The sequence below is a fragment of the Curcuma longa genome, chromosome 13 (assembly GCF_044706935.1).
Source record: "Curcuma longa cultivar G26 ecotype Majalengka, Jawa Barat chromosome 13, ITB_CL_G26_1.1, whole genome shotgun sequence".
NCBI classification, from domain to species: domain Eukaryota; kingdom Viridiplantae; phylum Streptophyta; class Magnoliopsida; order Zingiberales; family Zingiberaceae; genus Curcuma; species Curcuma longa.
In genome coordinates this window covers 4,832,768-4,847,084 of record NC_133873.1, presented here as the reverse complement: position 1 = coordinate 4,847,084, position 14,317 = coordinate 4,832,768, and the positions used below count along the sequence as shown (strand labels likewise).

The window sequence follows — 14,317 nt, the reverse complement described above, 5'->3', positions numbered from 1 at the left end:
AAGAGAAAGGGGAGAGAGGAGAGGAGGGAGAAAAGGGGTGAGATCTGAAATAAAATTAGGAATAAGACCTTTGTACATGTAACCAATGGGGGATACACAATCACTGCGTTGTAACTGTTACAATTGAACTATGATATAATTATAGTAGATATGATTTTGTAGTTGGTACAATAAAAAAAAATAAAATTAAAATTATTCGAAAGATTTAAATGATATTTTTTAAATTTAAAACTTGATCATTATAGGTTCCTCTTTATAATCAATTGTAATTTTTTGAATTAATTTTGATTTAATATATTATATATTTTATGGTTCATTGTAAGTCAAAGTTATAATTTTTTGTGTGCATAGACTTATATTATCAAATTTCACAACTAAACACTCATTTGTGTTCCATGAACTCTCTCTAGAGTTGCTCTATATCTTTTTTTCTCAATTCAAACGAGTTTAGGTTAATGTAACACTATACGTGCCTATATTTTAAAAAAATCTTGAATGACGGTTAAAATCTACTTATTTTAGAATTTTGTAAGATTAAAGGGTAGAAAAATACTTCTACATGATCATAGACAACAAACTCGAGTATATAAAAATGGAGAAGAAATAAATAAAAAATACAAATGATAATGTAGATTAGAGAAGAAAGGAGAGAAATTTGTTAAAAATAAAAAAAAGATAAAACAATGTTTGTAGGGAGAAAAGTAAAGATTACTTAAATATTTAGGCGAGATGTAGATTAAAAGAGGATTAATTTATTCTTTTGGGTTTGTATAAGCGAAACTATAGCAATTTAGTGAATTTATATAGGAAATTTAACACATAACACGAAATGAATACCCTTTTGATGATAAAATAATAAAGTAATAAATCAAATAAATGATTGAGTAAAAGGGATCCTCTTTTGATTTTTTTTTTACTTTTTTACTTTATGATTTTCCATTTTCATTTATATGGATGATTAAAATTTTTATCACATCTATATTATTGATTTGTTTTCAACATTATAAATAACTCCTCAAACTTTTAAGTTCACATTTTTACCTTTAATTGATAATTCAAAATATTAAAAATTTACCCTTGCAGATTTTTAATTCACATCAACACTTGCGAATGACTAAATTCAAAGTAATATATATTATTATGGACTTTTCAAATGTCATAAGTTATAGCCTTTTCTTAATTAATGTTAATTGTGATAACATACAAATTACATCCACAACAGTTTTTAATATGCAAAAAATCAAGATATCCCATGTTAGAACAATATCAAAAATTTTCTCACCATAATTTTTCATCTTAAAAATATTTTTTAAAGACTAGTCCAATAATTTTAATCAAAATTACTTTAACACTTAAAACTATTTAAACTTAGTCAGAGTCAGTCTAATTTACTCAAAACTTCTTTTAATAATTTTGGTTAAAATTATTTCTAATAATCAAAACTAATTATAGTAATTTTATTCAAAATTGCTAATCAAAATTTTTAGGTCGAAACTATTGCAATAGCGATGGGCCGGTGAAGGGTAATTTAGTAAAAAAATTTAAAGTAGAATATTATTTTAATATATATTATTCTTTTAATAATAATGAAAAAAACAGTAAGTTTTGATTCTTACCCTTTTTAATTAAAATTTTTAACAACATATCCACCGTGAGTTAAGTCGTAACGCGGACGGACTCCATTGCTATATATGACGAATGAAACCCCAAGTAGGATCCCGCTTCTTTCTTTGCCTCGATTCAATCGCTGTGGAGAGAGACCGAGCGAGCGATGGCTAGGGTTTTTGGTGCGTGCCGGGTGCTTATGGCGGCGAAGGCTGCTTCGTCGCCGAATGCTGCCTCGTCGGCGAAGGCCTCCAGAATCCTCAAGCCACTTCCAGTCTCCCAGGCCATGAAGGAGTTCGTCGGTGCCTCCGAGATCTCTCGCAGTGAGGTTGTCAAGAAGATCTGGGATCACATCAAGGCCAACCAGCTTCAGGTCTTCATTCCCTGCTCTTCCATCGCGATTTCGCTTTACACATTACTTGATATGCTGCCCTTTTTCTCGTTGCCTTATTGTTTCTAATATCCATCAGGCTTATACTTCTTGATTTTTCCGTTGTCCTGCTTTGCTTCATGGTTTTTACTTGCTATCACCACATTCTTCTCCCTTCTTTAAAATTTGTTTTCCGTATAGATGTTGTGAAGAACATGAGTTTAGCGCTCTAAGTATGGATGATTTGAGCCTTTTTTTTATGAGGTATGTAGTTGTACCGAAAGCCTAAGGTATATCATCAGTTTGATTCGTTACAGGGATGTTTAGGAATTCAATAAACTCCTTTGGATGTTTTAAGAACTGACTAAACTCCATTCTCTATGTTCTTAAAAAGTAAGAAAGTCTGTAGTGGATCTATGGACAGTTACATACATGATAAACTTCTATGATGCTCGTGAACTATTATATTTAATGTTTATAGGTATCCTTTGTGTCGAGAAGTCTATAAGCATCCTCATCATGTTGAAGCCTAATATGAAGTAACTCATGGTTTAAAATTTCAGCCGGAGTTTGGTTTATGATCAGAATGGTATGGTCTGCCGATTTGTTTTGATATTTTTGAAATATAAAATATATTAATTAAAAATATTTTTTTTAATAAAATTTTAATCTAAATATATAAAAAAAATAAAAATACAAAAAAATTAAAAAAAACAAAGCAAGCTGCAGGTGCGGCACCCTCAGGACCCGGCTATGGTTGTTGCGGGATCGCGGTAGCTTCCAAGGCCCTGTGGAGGTTGTTGTGGGATCACAGCGGCCTGTGCTAAGAGATTTTAACTCTTGAACTTGCTTGATTATGTTTAAAATTTATAATTTTGATACACTACTCAGAAGTCTCTACTTGAATAAAGTTTCCAGCCTTTTTTTTCAACAAATAGCGATTAGAGCTTTGACAAAGGACATATCTTAATATAATATTGAAATCTCGGGGGACAACACAATTTACAATTCAGTGGGTTGTCCATCCTTTCAAAATTAACCATTTGTAGAATTCATTATCAATTGTTTGGACACAGTGGGTTTAATTGGTTGAACATAGAACGTTACAAATGAACTTCTGCAACTTTATATTGATTGCTTGATTCCCAACGCATGTTGTTTTATTGTAGCCATAGACAAACTATACATCTTTATTTCAGTTGAAGCTGTAAATGGATTTGGGGTTTGCAGTTGTTTTTAATCTTTATTATCAAGTGATTGTTTTTTCAATTTTTTTTTTGAGCGAATCATATATTGCATTTCCCTTGACATAGACCCTGAGGGGCGGATGAAGAGTAAGCCATGGTTTCAAATAATGGACTGCACTTGAAATTTGCATCTCATATATGAAATGATAATATTACAATAGTGTTTGGATCTTCTTGATTTTTCTTGGTAACCTATTCAGGCATGAAGGAAGATGCTCATCCAATAAAAAATCCTCTTGGGTTTATTTTGTCCCTCATCTACCTTCTTTAATCTCGAAAGCATACACAAGGAATAGAAACCCTAAAAAATTTACTGTTTTCTTGCCCTCGCTAATGTAATTGACAAAAGAATGCAATCATGTCAGCAAAAGAAATAATAAGTGATGATCCCATAAAACTCTGCTTTAGCCAAAGTAAAGGCAGATTTGCATGGTTGAGAGATGTATTTGCTGTATTAAGCTCTCTGTTTTCCCATTTTCTCACATGAGCACTAGTTGTTGAGGATCATATTTGTCATAAAAATAAAGATCTCGTTGACAGGAACCTGGGAAAAATGGTGCAGTCTGGTTAGGATATTGTTTAGGCTAAATGTAATATATCAGAAAATCTAGATTACATTCGCTGCAATTTTTTTCATTTCAACGTATATGTTCTATTTTTGGAAATTTTCCCAAATTTTGAACAGCTGATTGAATATGTTCTCTTTCTATCCCGGCTTTAATTTTGATGTAGAACCCAGCAAATAAGAAGGAAATTCTGTGCGACAAGAAGCTAAAGACTATTTTTGAGGGTAGAGACAAAATTGGGATGGTGGAGGTGCTCAAACTGATAACCCCTCATTTCCTCAAACCAAACTGATATTGGTTGCTGTGGTGAAGGTTTCTGTTTTCCTTCCTGTTAGTTTGGGTCGCTAATAGTTATGAGTTTGTTTAGAATGTTGGAGACTAGTCCTTATTGTTATGGTAATAGGATTGAACTTTTCTGCAGTTTGGTTTTCCAGTGGTCTGATTCCATGCAAAGCTTGGTTTTGGTTTGCATGTGAAGTCAGTTTATAATTGTTGTTGGCTAGTTATGAAGACAGCTTGCAATCTTATTCAACTTTTTGTGTTTAGTTGATGAATTCAACTTATCTTGCAGCAATACATATGATTCCTTTTTTTTTCAAAACAAAAAAAAAAGTTTTGTTAAACTGTTGGGTAGTTGCCTAAAAGTTTTGGATCAGGCGTAAAAATATTGGTATGTGAACCCATAGGCCTTGCAAAATTAGCTGTGTAACAATCTGGAGTATAAACAAGGCTAAATTTTACAATTTACAATAAAATATCAATTACTGAAGTAATTTTTTATATTAGTTTATGTGGTATGTCCCAACAATCATGGTACAAAATGACCTTCCCCCTTGTAAGTGAAAGATTTGCCTACTAACCATAAAAAAATTACCTGTGAATATAGAACACTAGAATCTCTAGATTTTTATTTGCACTACTGGGTAACCATAAAAAAATTACTTGTTAGTGGCATAATGTTTTCTTGGTGCACTAGGAGGATTTCTAGATTTTTGTTTGAGACTATGGGGTATGGGGAATGATTGGTATATCCATGCTGTATCTGATTTGCTCTGGTAAACAATATTGGCCGCCATTCATTGAGCTTTCGTAGGTGGCATAATGTCCATGATTAGGGATCCGGGTCTATTGCACATGAGAACATGATTTGGGTTAGACATTGTCATTCAACTATAGACAGTAAAGTTGCATTTGGTTTTGGTACGCTTGAATGGACAAAAAGGAATCAAATGAAATTGACTCTTGTTTCGTTGCAATAATAAACTGATATGATTAATGTAATATGATTAATGTAATGCTTTCTAACTTGTTTATTGTGCTAATTCATTAACTCGACCTATCTATTCTGTTTTGAGGTACTCAATCAATCTCATCTTATCAGCCATCCCCATAAGCATCCCCATCTCGCACTATTTAATGATTTGGCCCGGTCAGTGCACTGTGCCACTGCAGACCTTGCCTTTGAAGTTGGATTTCCTTCCCCTTGCATTATTTAACAGCGAGGCAGGCAGCATTAAACTCCCTATGCAAATCTGTTTGCCAGTTCTATTGCGACAGCTACACTTGCTGCTCTGAGTATCCCACGTAATGCCATTTCTCATGATGATGCATGTACGCCCCCTTCTTCTTCATTGCGTTCGTTCATGCTCATGCAATGTTTTGAATGCTGGACCAACCAGCTGGTAAGAAGCAAGGACTGGTCCTCTGGCTTGGCCCTATTTAGTTAAAGAGTACATTGAATGACGCGTAGGTGAAGAAAGGATATGATGCATACAGAAAATTACCCCATCAGACATCAGTTTGTTTGCCTGGATAGTTGGATTGCTTGGACCAAGGGAATGACGACTATCTAGTCTAGTCTAGTCTAGTCTGTCCTACTGAAAGCCAACAAACAAATTAGATGGAGAATGGTTTCCGACCACTTCAAGTCGCTCAACTGCATTTTGGTTCCCTTCCTCGTCATCCTCCTCTCAGTATATATAAATGTAGAATTTTAGTTTCTCTATATTATTATTATTATTATTCAAAATAATCAAGCTAATCGATCAATAGATGTCACCAAGTTTTCAAAATAATCATATTGGATCCCTGATGACCAACTAGAGGTGGACCTTATCAACATCTTCCAAGATGCCACCAAGTTTACAAATAGACGTGAAGATACATCGAGTTCAACACATTTGGTCTGTCTCTATCAACAAAAATCATGTGGCCTCAAAGATTTGAGAACACAACAAAAAAAATGTCACAAATTAACTCTTCTCTCAACCTCAAAGCATATGATGTTTATGTTTATGAATGTTGGGATAGCCGAATGACATGAGAGGCCTCTTCTTCAATTGTGATGACCATTCTAATCCAACCACAACCGCGCACAAGCTAGCAACTACTAGTTATGTTAGGTGGAGTGAATGAGGAAGAAGCAACGAAGGAACACTTGAATACTTGTCCAAATCTCTACTAATTAATGCAAATACCAAGATCAGCACGTAAAGTTGAAATGGACTCAACAATGACCAAAAAGCTAAAATATTAGAAGAGAGGAGCACAAACTAAAGCACCAAATAAATGATGGTCTACTCCATGAGCCACGACAAATTAAAAGATAAGCTATGAAAGAATTTAATCGGATGCTTGAAGGACAACCAGAATATTGAACTATATTCAAAAGCTTAGAAAATTTGAAATTGACGAAGTTATTTTTTCTAGCTCCCTCTCCCCCTCTCTCTAATCTCTTGGTGTATTCACTCTTACCACCCTATATATGGTTGCATCCTGTTATATGTTGTTGCCAAAAGGAAATTAGAAAGTTCCTACACCTCATATCAATGGATGTGACTGGGGGGGGGGGGGGGGGGGGGGGGGGGGGGGGGGGGGGGGGGGGGGGGGGGTTGAATAGTTTTTTGTGGCTTTACTTTTGAGTACTAATTGTGAGATAAACAAACTCAAACACAAGAATAAGATCGAAGAAATGCAAACCACTTAGAGATTTATGTGATTTGAAATTTTAAATTCATACTCCATGATCTATATATGATTTATCAATGAATCACTCTAGAATAATCACTATCTTTCTCTTTCTTGGATACTTTTTGAAGGTGGAAAAATCTTTTAAAAGCCCATATTCTTACAAACAACAACAAAATACAAAAAAGATATAGCGAATACAAGAAATGAATCAATAAATAATTACAAGAATGAAGCTCTTCTTTTATTTGGTTGTTCCTTGTTTTTCTTTGCTCAAGGTTGCCTTCGGAACGCAGCATCATTCATCTTAGAAATGCCCAAGAAAGTTCATACAGAAGCCTCCATAAAATCGATTTTTATAAGCCTTCTCAAGAGTCAGTCAACTACTTTATTATATTACAACAGAATTCGAATGTCAACGACTCTTTTCTACTTTCTTAGTTTGATTGCAGTCGACCGTTATTCCTTTCCCAGTCAATCGCTCACACAAGAGTCAACTGGTCTTTAATCAGAATCAAATAATTAAAAATATTCTGTTCGTTCTATTTTCTATTTGAGTCGATGATAATTATAATCGATTGTTCTATATATCAGTCTGATTGCTCAAGTATAAATCCATCCAAACCACAAATTCATAGTTTTGAATTCATCAGTTACGTTTGTTGTTTGGACTACTATTATCATGCATGTAAATCCAAATTCGACAAAAACACAATAGTGCTTCTCAGGCAGGAACCAAATAGGATTCAAGTCACCGAGCAAAAGGTCACTTACATGATACATGTGAGGTCATGAAGATAACCACCATATCAGCAATGATACAATTTACTAGCTTGAAGGCCTAAAACATTCAGAACAAAAGCTGATGGTATAAAATTGAAAGATAAACAGTAGTGTAGAAGTTTTAGCATTGGCATTTATATGAAAATTTCCAAGCTTGCACTGCATGGATACAACCTCACTTCCTTCATGGTGCAGCATTATGATGCCCTACTTCAACTTTGACTCCATTGTTCCTCTTGGACGGGGCAGATGGTGGCACAGCATCCCTTCCACGCAACAAGTAATTTGGAGAAGCCATTGTTGCCCTCTTGAAAAATATTGCATGGCTATCCCAATGGCCACTGACCACAGCCTTCTTCTCTTCACTATTTGCACCATGTACAGTCGAAGAAACAACCATCAGTGAGACGACAAAAGGGAGAAGAAAATAATTGTGAGCCAAAGCCATGGTGATGGTATTGTGCATGGGAAGAAATTAAAGGGAGCTAGCTAGACTGGATTCTGAATGATAAACTCTTCTTATCAAGAAGGAACCCTAGAGAGTTTAGCAAAATGAGAGAGTGGAAAGGAAGGTGAGTTTAATTAATTGGATCAAGCAGTTTTTAGTTTCTGCTTACATTTAAGTGTCGCAGGCAAAGGACAACAAGCTCGAGAAGAAGAAGACAATCCTTTAATGGACGTATATCAACATCCTACTAATTGACATTGAATGCTGCATGGGAGATATCTGATTATATTTATTTATTTATTTATTGTGGTTGATACTTGGAAAAAAATGTAAAATTAAGGGATAACAACATATAGTGCCATGCACTTTATGGTAACTATTGAAGGTATTTTACAACTTAGAAATAAACCTAAGGCTGCGTTTGGTTTAAGAAATACAGAAATACAGAGACAGAAATACAGAAATACAGAGACAGTAGAGACAGGGACGCATTTACAATGGTCTCCGTCGGCGGTGATCGGACGGCGGCGTGACGGTGCTGGAAGCGGAGATGAGTAGAAATTCTGTCTCTGTCTCCATTTCAGTGTCCCCAGTTTGAAAGTGGACAGAAATTCTATCTGAGACGGAGACAAAAATCCTATTTCTGTCTCTGTCTCTCAAAATCAAACGGGGGCGGAGACAGAAATCTTATTTCTGTCTCTGTATTTGTGTCCCTGTCTCCGGAAACAAACGCAGCCTAAAAGAGAGGAGCAAAGGCAGCGTTTCCTTTTCTTCATGCCAATATATTAATTTGGCTTTGTAGAGCTCTGTATTTAATTTTATATTTAATTTTAGAGCTATTCTTAACTTGATTTTGGTTTGTTATCTTCTAGCTATATGATTGCCTTGCCACAACACGTTGACTGTTGTTTTGTACCATTCATCTATTTGTTCTACTGTCTTATTTTTAAGCTATCTATACTCTTATTATTATAAGTCTCCCTTTGTGAGATTAATATATATATATTTTTGGGTTCTTCTTTGGTAGTCTACATTGGAGAATGCCCATTGTGTTTGGATTTGGAAGAGTGCACATGGACTTGACACAGTCAAGATTGATGAATTTACTACTCAAATGGCTCATCGAGAGGTTGATTAATTAAAGTTGATTGAGGAAGAATATAATGATATGGAACATTTATGCTCTATTTATTGTTCCGAGATCTGGTGGTAAGTAAGAGGCAGTACATTCTTAAATAATCGATTTAATTCCTACACCTACGATCGATAAATTATTGATAATTAATGTTGGATTGCCAAATTAGAAACGATCATGCTTTTTAAATTTATTTGATGGATAAAATATAGAATCGGACAAATTAAAATTAATTAATCTGTCGGTAAGAATTGAATACCAGATAAAAAAAGTATATATGCTCTAACAACTAATACCGTTTCTGTTTAATCAATAAGAAGGAGTTGACTGAGAGCGTTAACCAATATTTTTTTTATTTTTTTAATTTTTGAAACATATTACGGTGCTTTAATTAATTAGTTCTCTTTCTCAAAAAATTAAATCGACGATCAATAATTGTTGGCTGAAGCCTCAACAACTAACAATTAATGAAGCTGCCGTATACATGGTTTCAATTAGTATAATTATATTAATGCATTTTTTATTTTTTTTTTAATTTTTGAAACTTAATTAGTGCAGTCCTCTAGTCCTCTTTCTCAGGAATCGACAGTCAGCAATTACGGATCTGAAGCCTCAACAACTAATAATTAATGGAGCTGGCATACACATGCATGGTTAAAATTAATATAATTATTTTTTATTTTTTATTTTATAATTTTTGAAACTTAGTACGATGCTCTAGTTCTCTTTCTCAATAATTTCCGAGTCTGACACCTTAACAACCAATAATTAATGGAGCTATCATATACATTGTTAAAATTAATATAATTAATTAAATAAAAATTATTCCTCTTGGATAGTCGAATTCATTATCGATCGAGTCGAATCACAATTTATAAAATTTTCTTTTAAATACAGATTTAGATACATCATCAATTTACTAATAATATAGTAAGTCAATTGATATTAAATTTTTAATTGAATCGCAGAGGGAGATCTATATTTTTATCATACTAACTTCTTTTTAATAATTTTAAAAATTTAGTACACTGCGTTAGTTTTCTTTTCTTAGAAATCGACAACGATGGCTGGCCCTGCAGCCTTTACAGCCAACAATTAATGGAGCTGCCATATACGTTAATGCACGAACTTAGTATCTTTTAATTTTAAGATGGATTCCACACCTCTCAAATTGATCAAATCGATCAAATTTTATTATTAAAATTGAACAAATTGAATCGATATAAAATCAATTAATTTGATAATTAATAAATCCACTTTTTTCACTTGAATTCCTTTCCCTCCTTCGTCTTCTTCTGTGTGAGAGTAAACAATTAAGCGAGCTCATTGGTGCATGATCAACGTATATAGGATAATGTGGGGGCATCTGAGAGACAAAGAGTTGTTAAAGAGGTGTACTTAGCTTTAAGCAACATGAGGCGGACTCCATAAGTGGAAGCCATCAACGAGCGGCCTTACACGATTATCTGTAAGGAGATAAATCGAGAAATTATATTTGATCACAACGGAAGGTGGACCTTATAGGTAAACAATAAAAGATGGATCGATGGTGCATTGAAGAAAACTTATTAGATGATTTGGTACCTATATATAAAACAGACTATATATGGGCTTGAGGCAAGGTGAACTTTGAGGTAATACATTGATACGGTTGAAGATCTAAAAGCAATGTAAGATGTAATACATTGATGTTGGAGAAAACAAACAGATGGTCCAGACTGAAGAAACAGTCGAACTACTTATCAAACACTGTTGCTCTGCTTCGGTTTCTGTAGCACTTTCAGTATGCTCTGGGAAGTGCAGTAGGCGATGGCCTGCACCGTCACCATCGGATTCACCCCCAGCGCCGTCGGGAACACGCTCGTGTCCGCCACGTACAGCCTCTCCACCTCCCAAGTCTCCCCCGACGGGCTCACCGCCCCCTTCGACTCCTCCGCCGACATCCGGCAGCTCCCCATCTGGTGCGCCGACAGCACCGGTGTCCTCCCGTCCCTCAGCGCCCTTTTCCGAACCTTTCGGGCAAGCCACTCCACTCCTCCTCCGATGACCCTCACCCTCTCTCCTTTCGCGTGCTGCGTCCCCACCTCCTCCGCGCCAGCCGCCCCCAGTACCCTCGTCGCCGCCTCCAGCGCCCCCTTCAGCTTCCCCTCGTCCTCCTCCTTCATCCCGTAACTCACCCACTCCGTCCCGTCAGCCGTGCCGGAGCCTTTGTCCCTCACCAGCGCGAACACGTGGACCGTGCGGGAGAACCGCGTCATCCTCTCCCGGAAGTCTGCCGCCGACGCCCACGGCGTCACCGTCGCGAACATCCCCGGGTGCAGCATCGGCGTCTGCAGCAGCGTCCCGTAGCCCGACTCGTGTGATTCGGAGTACATGGTCGTCAGGATTCCTCCCTCGTAGCTTCTCTTCCCCTTTTCCGGCCACTTCTCCGGCGGGAAGTACCCCCACGCCATCACCACCGGGTGGACGTGGAGATGCCTCCCGATGTGCGGATTCTTCAGCCCGCTCCGCTTCAGCAGACCCGGGGTGTTGAACGCGCCGCAAGCCACCACCGTCACCTTCGACTCCACCACGAATTCTCGAGTGCCGCCGCCGAAGGCGAAGGCGACGGCGACGCCCTTGGCGACGCGTCGCCGCCGGTTGCGTCCTCTGTCTTTTTGGTGCATTAATATCCTCACTGCGCTGCATCCCGGGAGGATCAACCCGTTGCCGGACTCAGCCAGGTCGGCGAGCCACGTCTCCACGGTGCTTCTCTTCTTGCCGCTCCGGCAGCCTAGGTGGCACCACCCGCAGTAGTGGTCGGGCGGCGCGTTCCGCGGTACGTCAGCCGGCTCCATCCCCAGCGCCTCGCACCCTTTCCTCAGCACCATATTGTTGAAACCTTCCTCCTCGAGGCCGGTCTGCACTCCCATGCGGTCGCACACGGCGTCAAGCGCGCGGTCGTAGGCCTCTCTGCCGAAGAGCTCGAGGCCGAGCTTATCGCACCACTCGCGCCGCACGTGCTCCGGCGTCCGAATGGAGGCCGACCAGTTGATCGCGGACCCACCGCCGACGGTGGAGCCGGCGAGGAACAGAGCCGTCAAGTCCCAATTGGGGAGGATGCCGCCACACTCGTACATGTGGCTCAGCGCCTCTCCTTCGAGGAGAGACAGGTCGCTCCTCGGGAAATAAGAACCCTTCTCGATGACGATGACCTTGTGGCCGGCCTTGGCGAGGACGCCGGCGACGACGCTACCACCGCAGCCGGATCCGATCACTGCGACGTCGCAGGCAACGGTGAGAAACGAGGAGGTGGCGGCGGCGCGGAATCCAGCTCTTTGGAACGCTTGCAAGATTGCGTCCCTCGGCATATCCATCCGGAGCAGAGCCCCATGGAGCGGCACGCGTTGACCGCTGTTGAAGCTTACGTCAGGGTCCGGTCCACAGTACTTCATCGCTTTCCACGCTACATTGGTCTTGTCTTCCTTCAACTGCTTCCTCGCATGCATGCAAATTTCTTCTCAAATTAATTCATTTTTGATCTCCAAACAAATCCTAATCAAACGACAAACTGATCAAGATCCGACCTGAGTGAAGTAAACGAGGACGATGATATACTTCAAGGTGCGGAAGAACATCCTGAAAACGCAAATCGAGCTGTGTGACCACGAGAGAAGGACCTCCTCCCGCTTCCTCCTCTCGACTCCGGCGAAGCTGAGGAAGAAAGGGAACTCCGGCGACAAGCTCCGACGTCCACAAAACGCGAAGGTGCCGTACCACGTCGACAGGAGCCACAAGGAGAAGCGCAGCAGCCACATCAAAGGGTGCTTGATTCCGCCGCACAACAATCCCCCAACCTACGATCGTCAAATCATCAACCAATTACGTTCGAAATGCGGCGACAACCAGTTGCTTAATGACAGCTTAATTACGACAGCAGGCGTCCCGGCCATGGAGGCCGAGGTGGCGTAGAACTCGACGAGCCCTTCGTCGTCGTCCTCGTCGACGCTGCGGGGAAGCTGCATGGACGGGAGCAAGGTGTCGCAAACGGCCGTCAGCGCCTCCATCTCTCGTCGCGTGAGCAGGTTCGGGTGCTGCGTCGCCGCCGGCGCCATCTCCGTCCTCCCGCACCGCTGCCGCGCACTTCCGATTCCTCGCCGCGGATGGCGATCGAACGTGCGCATATAAAGCCAAGGATCGCGATTCTGACAGCCAAGAGGAGTTAATGATCGATCGCATGACGGACCCTATTGCTTCGCAATAGGAGCAACATCAATGCGGTTCCAGTTTTTGTCAATTGGGCTGGTGCAACCGCCGCGTTGAATGCGTCCTGCTTTCCCAGGTGCGGCAAGCGAATTAACCATCGCCGAGGAGGTGGTCCATGTGAAAGTGGCGGAGCCGCGGAGGGGACGAAGACTGCGCACCCGATGGAGAGATAAACCGAGTCGTCTGACAGACTCGAAAACGAAGATTAAGGCTACGTTTATTTGGAAGGAAGGCGCGGTGTCCGCCCATGTGCTAGTGGTAAGGCATTTAAAGCCTAACATCCATCGGAATTTTCTTAGAGCATCGATTGCACTGTTGCATATTAACAGGAAAGCATTCAGCCAGCCCCCGGAGCATGATGAGTTTATTATGACGCAGCAGACTTGCAGAAGAGGACAAGGGTTCAAATCCTGACGAAGTAGGCAATACCCTCCTGCGTCGTAACCAACTGCACTTTCTCGATTTACCTCCTCACAGATGGTCGTGGGCCGACCGTGTGGGACTGCTAAGGTGTCGGATCCACCTTTTTTGCAGAAGAGGAAAAGCATTCGAATAATTGACTTGCAGTCGTTGCGAAAATAAAATTAAATGCAGAAGTCCGTAAATTTTGGCCTGTATCGAAATTCAACGTCATTATTCCTTGATGTTGCTAGCACAATACGTGGAAAGAAAAGAAAGAAGAAACGTACTCATGATGATATGTAACTTCATTGGTATGTGAGGTTGGGCAGTTTGTCATGACCTATATGTACTTCTCAATTTATCATAATGGTCGGTAAAAAACTTTCGTAAATTCAAATTGATCATCTCTAAGATTAGTTCGATACTTGAAAATGACAAGCTCTATATTTACATCCCATTGTATAAATTTGTTGCCTCAACAATGACTTATCCATAAATTTAACAACCATGCTTGCTTGATTTATTTTGTGTGTCGGCACATTACAAAGA

General features: G+C 39.5%; 2 protein-coding genes across 2 annotated transcripts; one reads left to right on the top strand and one right to left on the bottom strand.

The window, feature by feature from the left end:
- The first annotated feature begins 1,734 nt into the window (after nt 1-1,734).
- LOC141843866 (protein TRI1-like) lies at nt 1,735-4,347 on the top strand. Its single transcript, XM_074731883.1, has 2 exons — nt 1,735-1,978; nt 3,955-4,347. Exons 1-2 carry the CDS (start codon nt 1,772-1,774, stop codon nt 4,078-4,080), a joined length of 333 nt encoding a protein of 110 aa, XP_074587984.1. The 5' UTR covers nt 1,735-1,771; the 3' UTR covers nt 4,081-4,347.
- A 6,516-nt stretch (nt 4,348-10,863) lies between these two features.
- LOC141843926 (long-chain-alcohol oxidase FAO4A) lies at nt 10,864-13,215 on the bottom strand. The gene is made up of 3 exons (XM_074731945.1): nt 13,033-13,215; nt 12,688-12,957; nt 10,864-12,591 (listed from the first exon to the last, which is right to left on the bottom strand). The coding sequence occupies exons 1-3, from the start codon at nt 13,213-13,215 to the stop codon at nt 10,864-10,866; spliced, it is 2,181 nt and encodes a 726-aa protein (XP_074588046.1).
- Nucleotides 13,216-14,317: the final 1,102 nt, after the last annotated feature.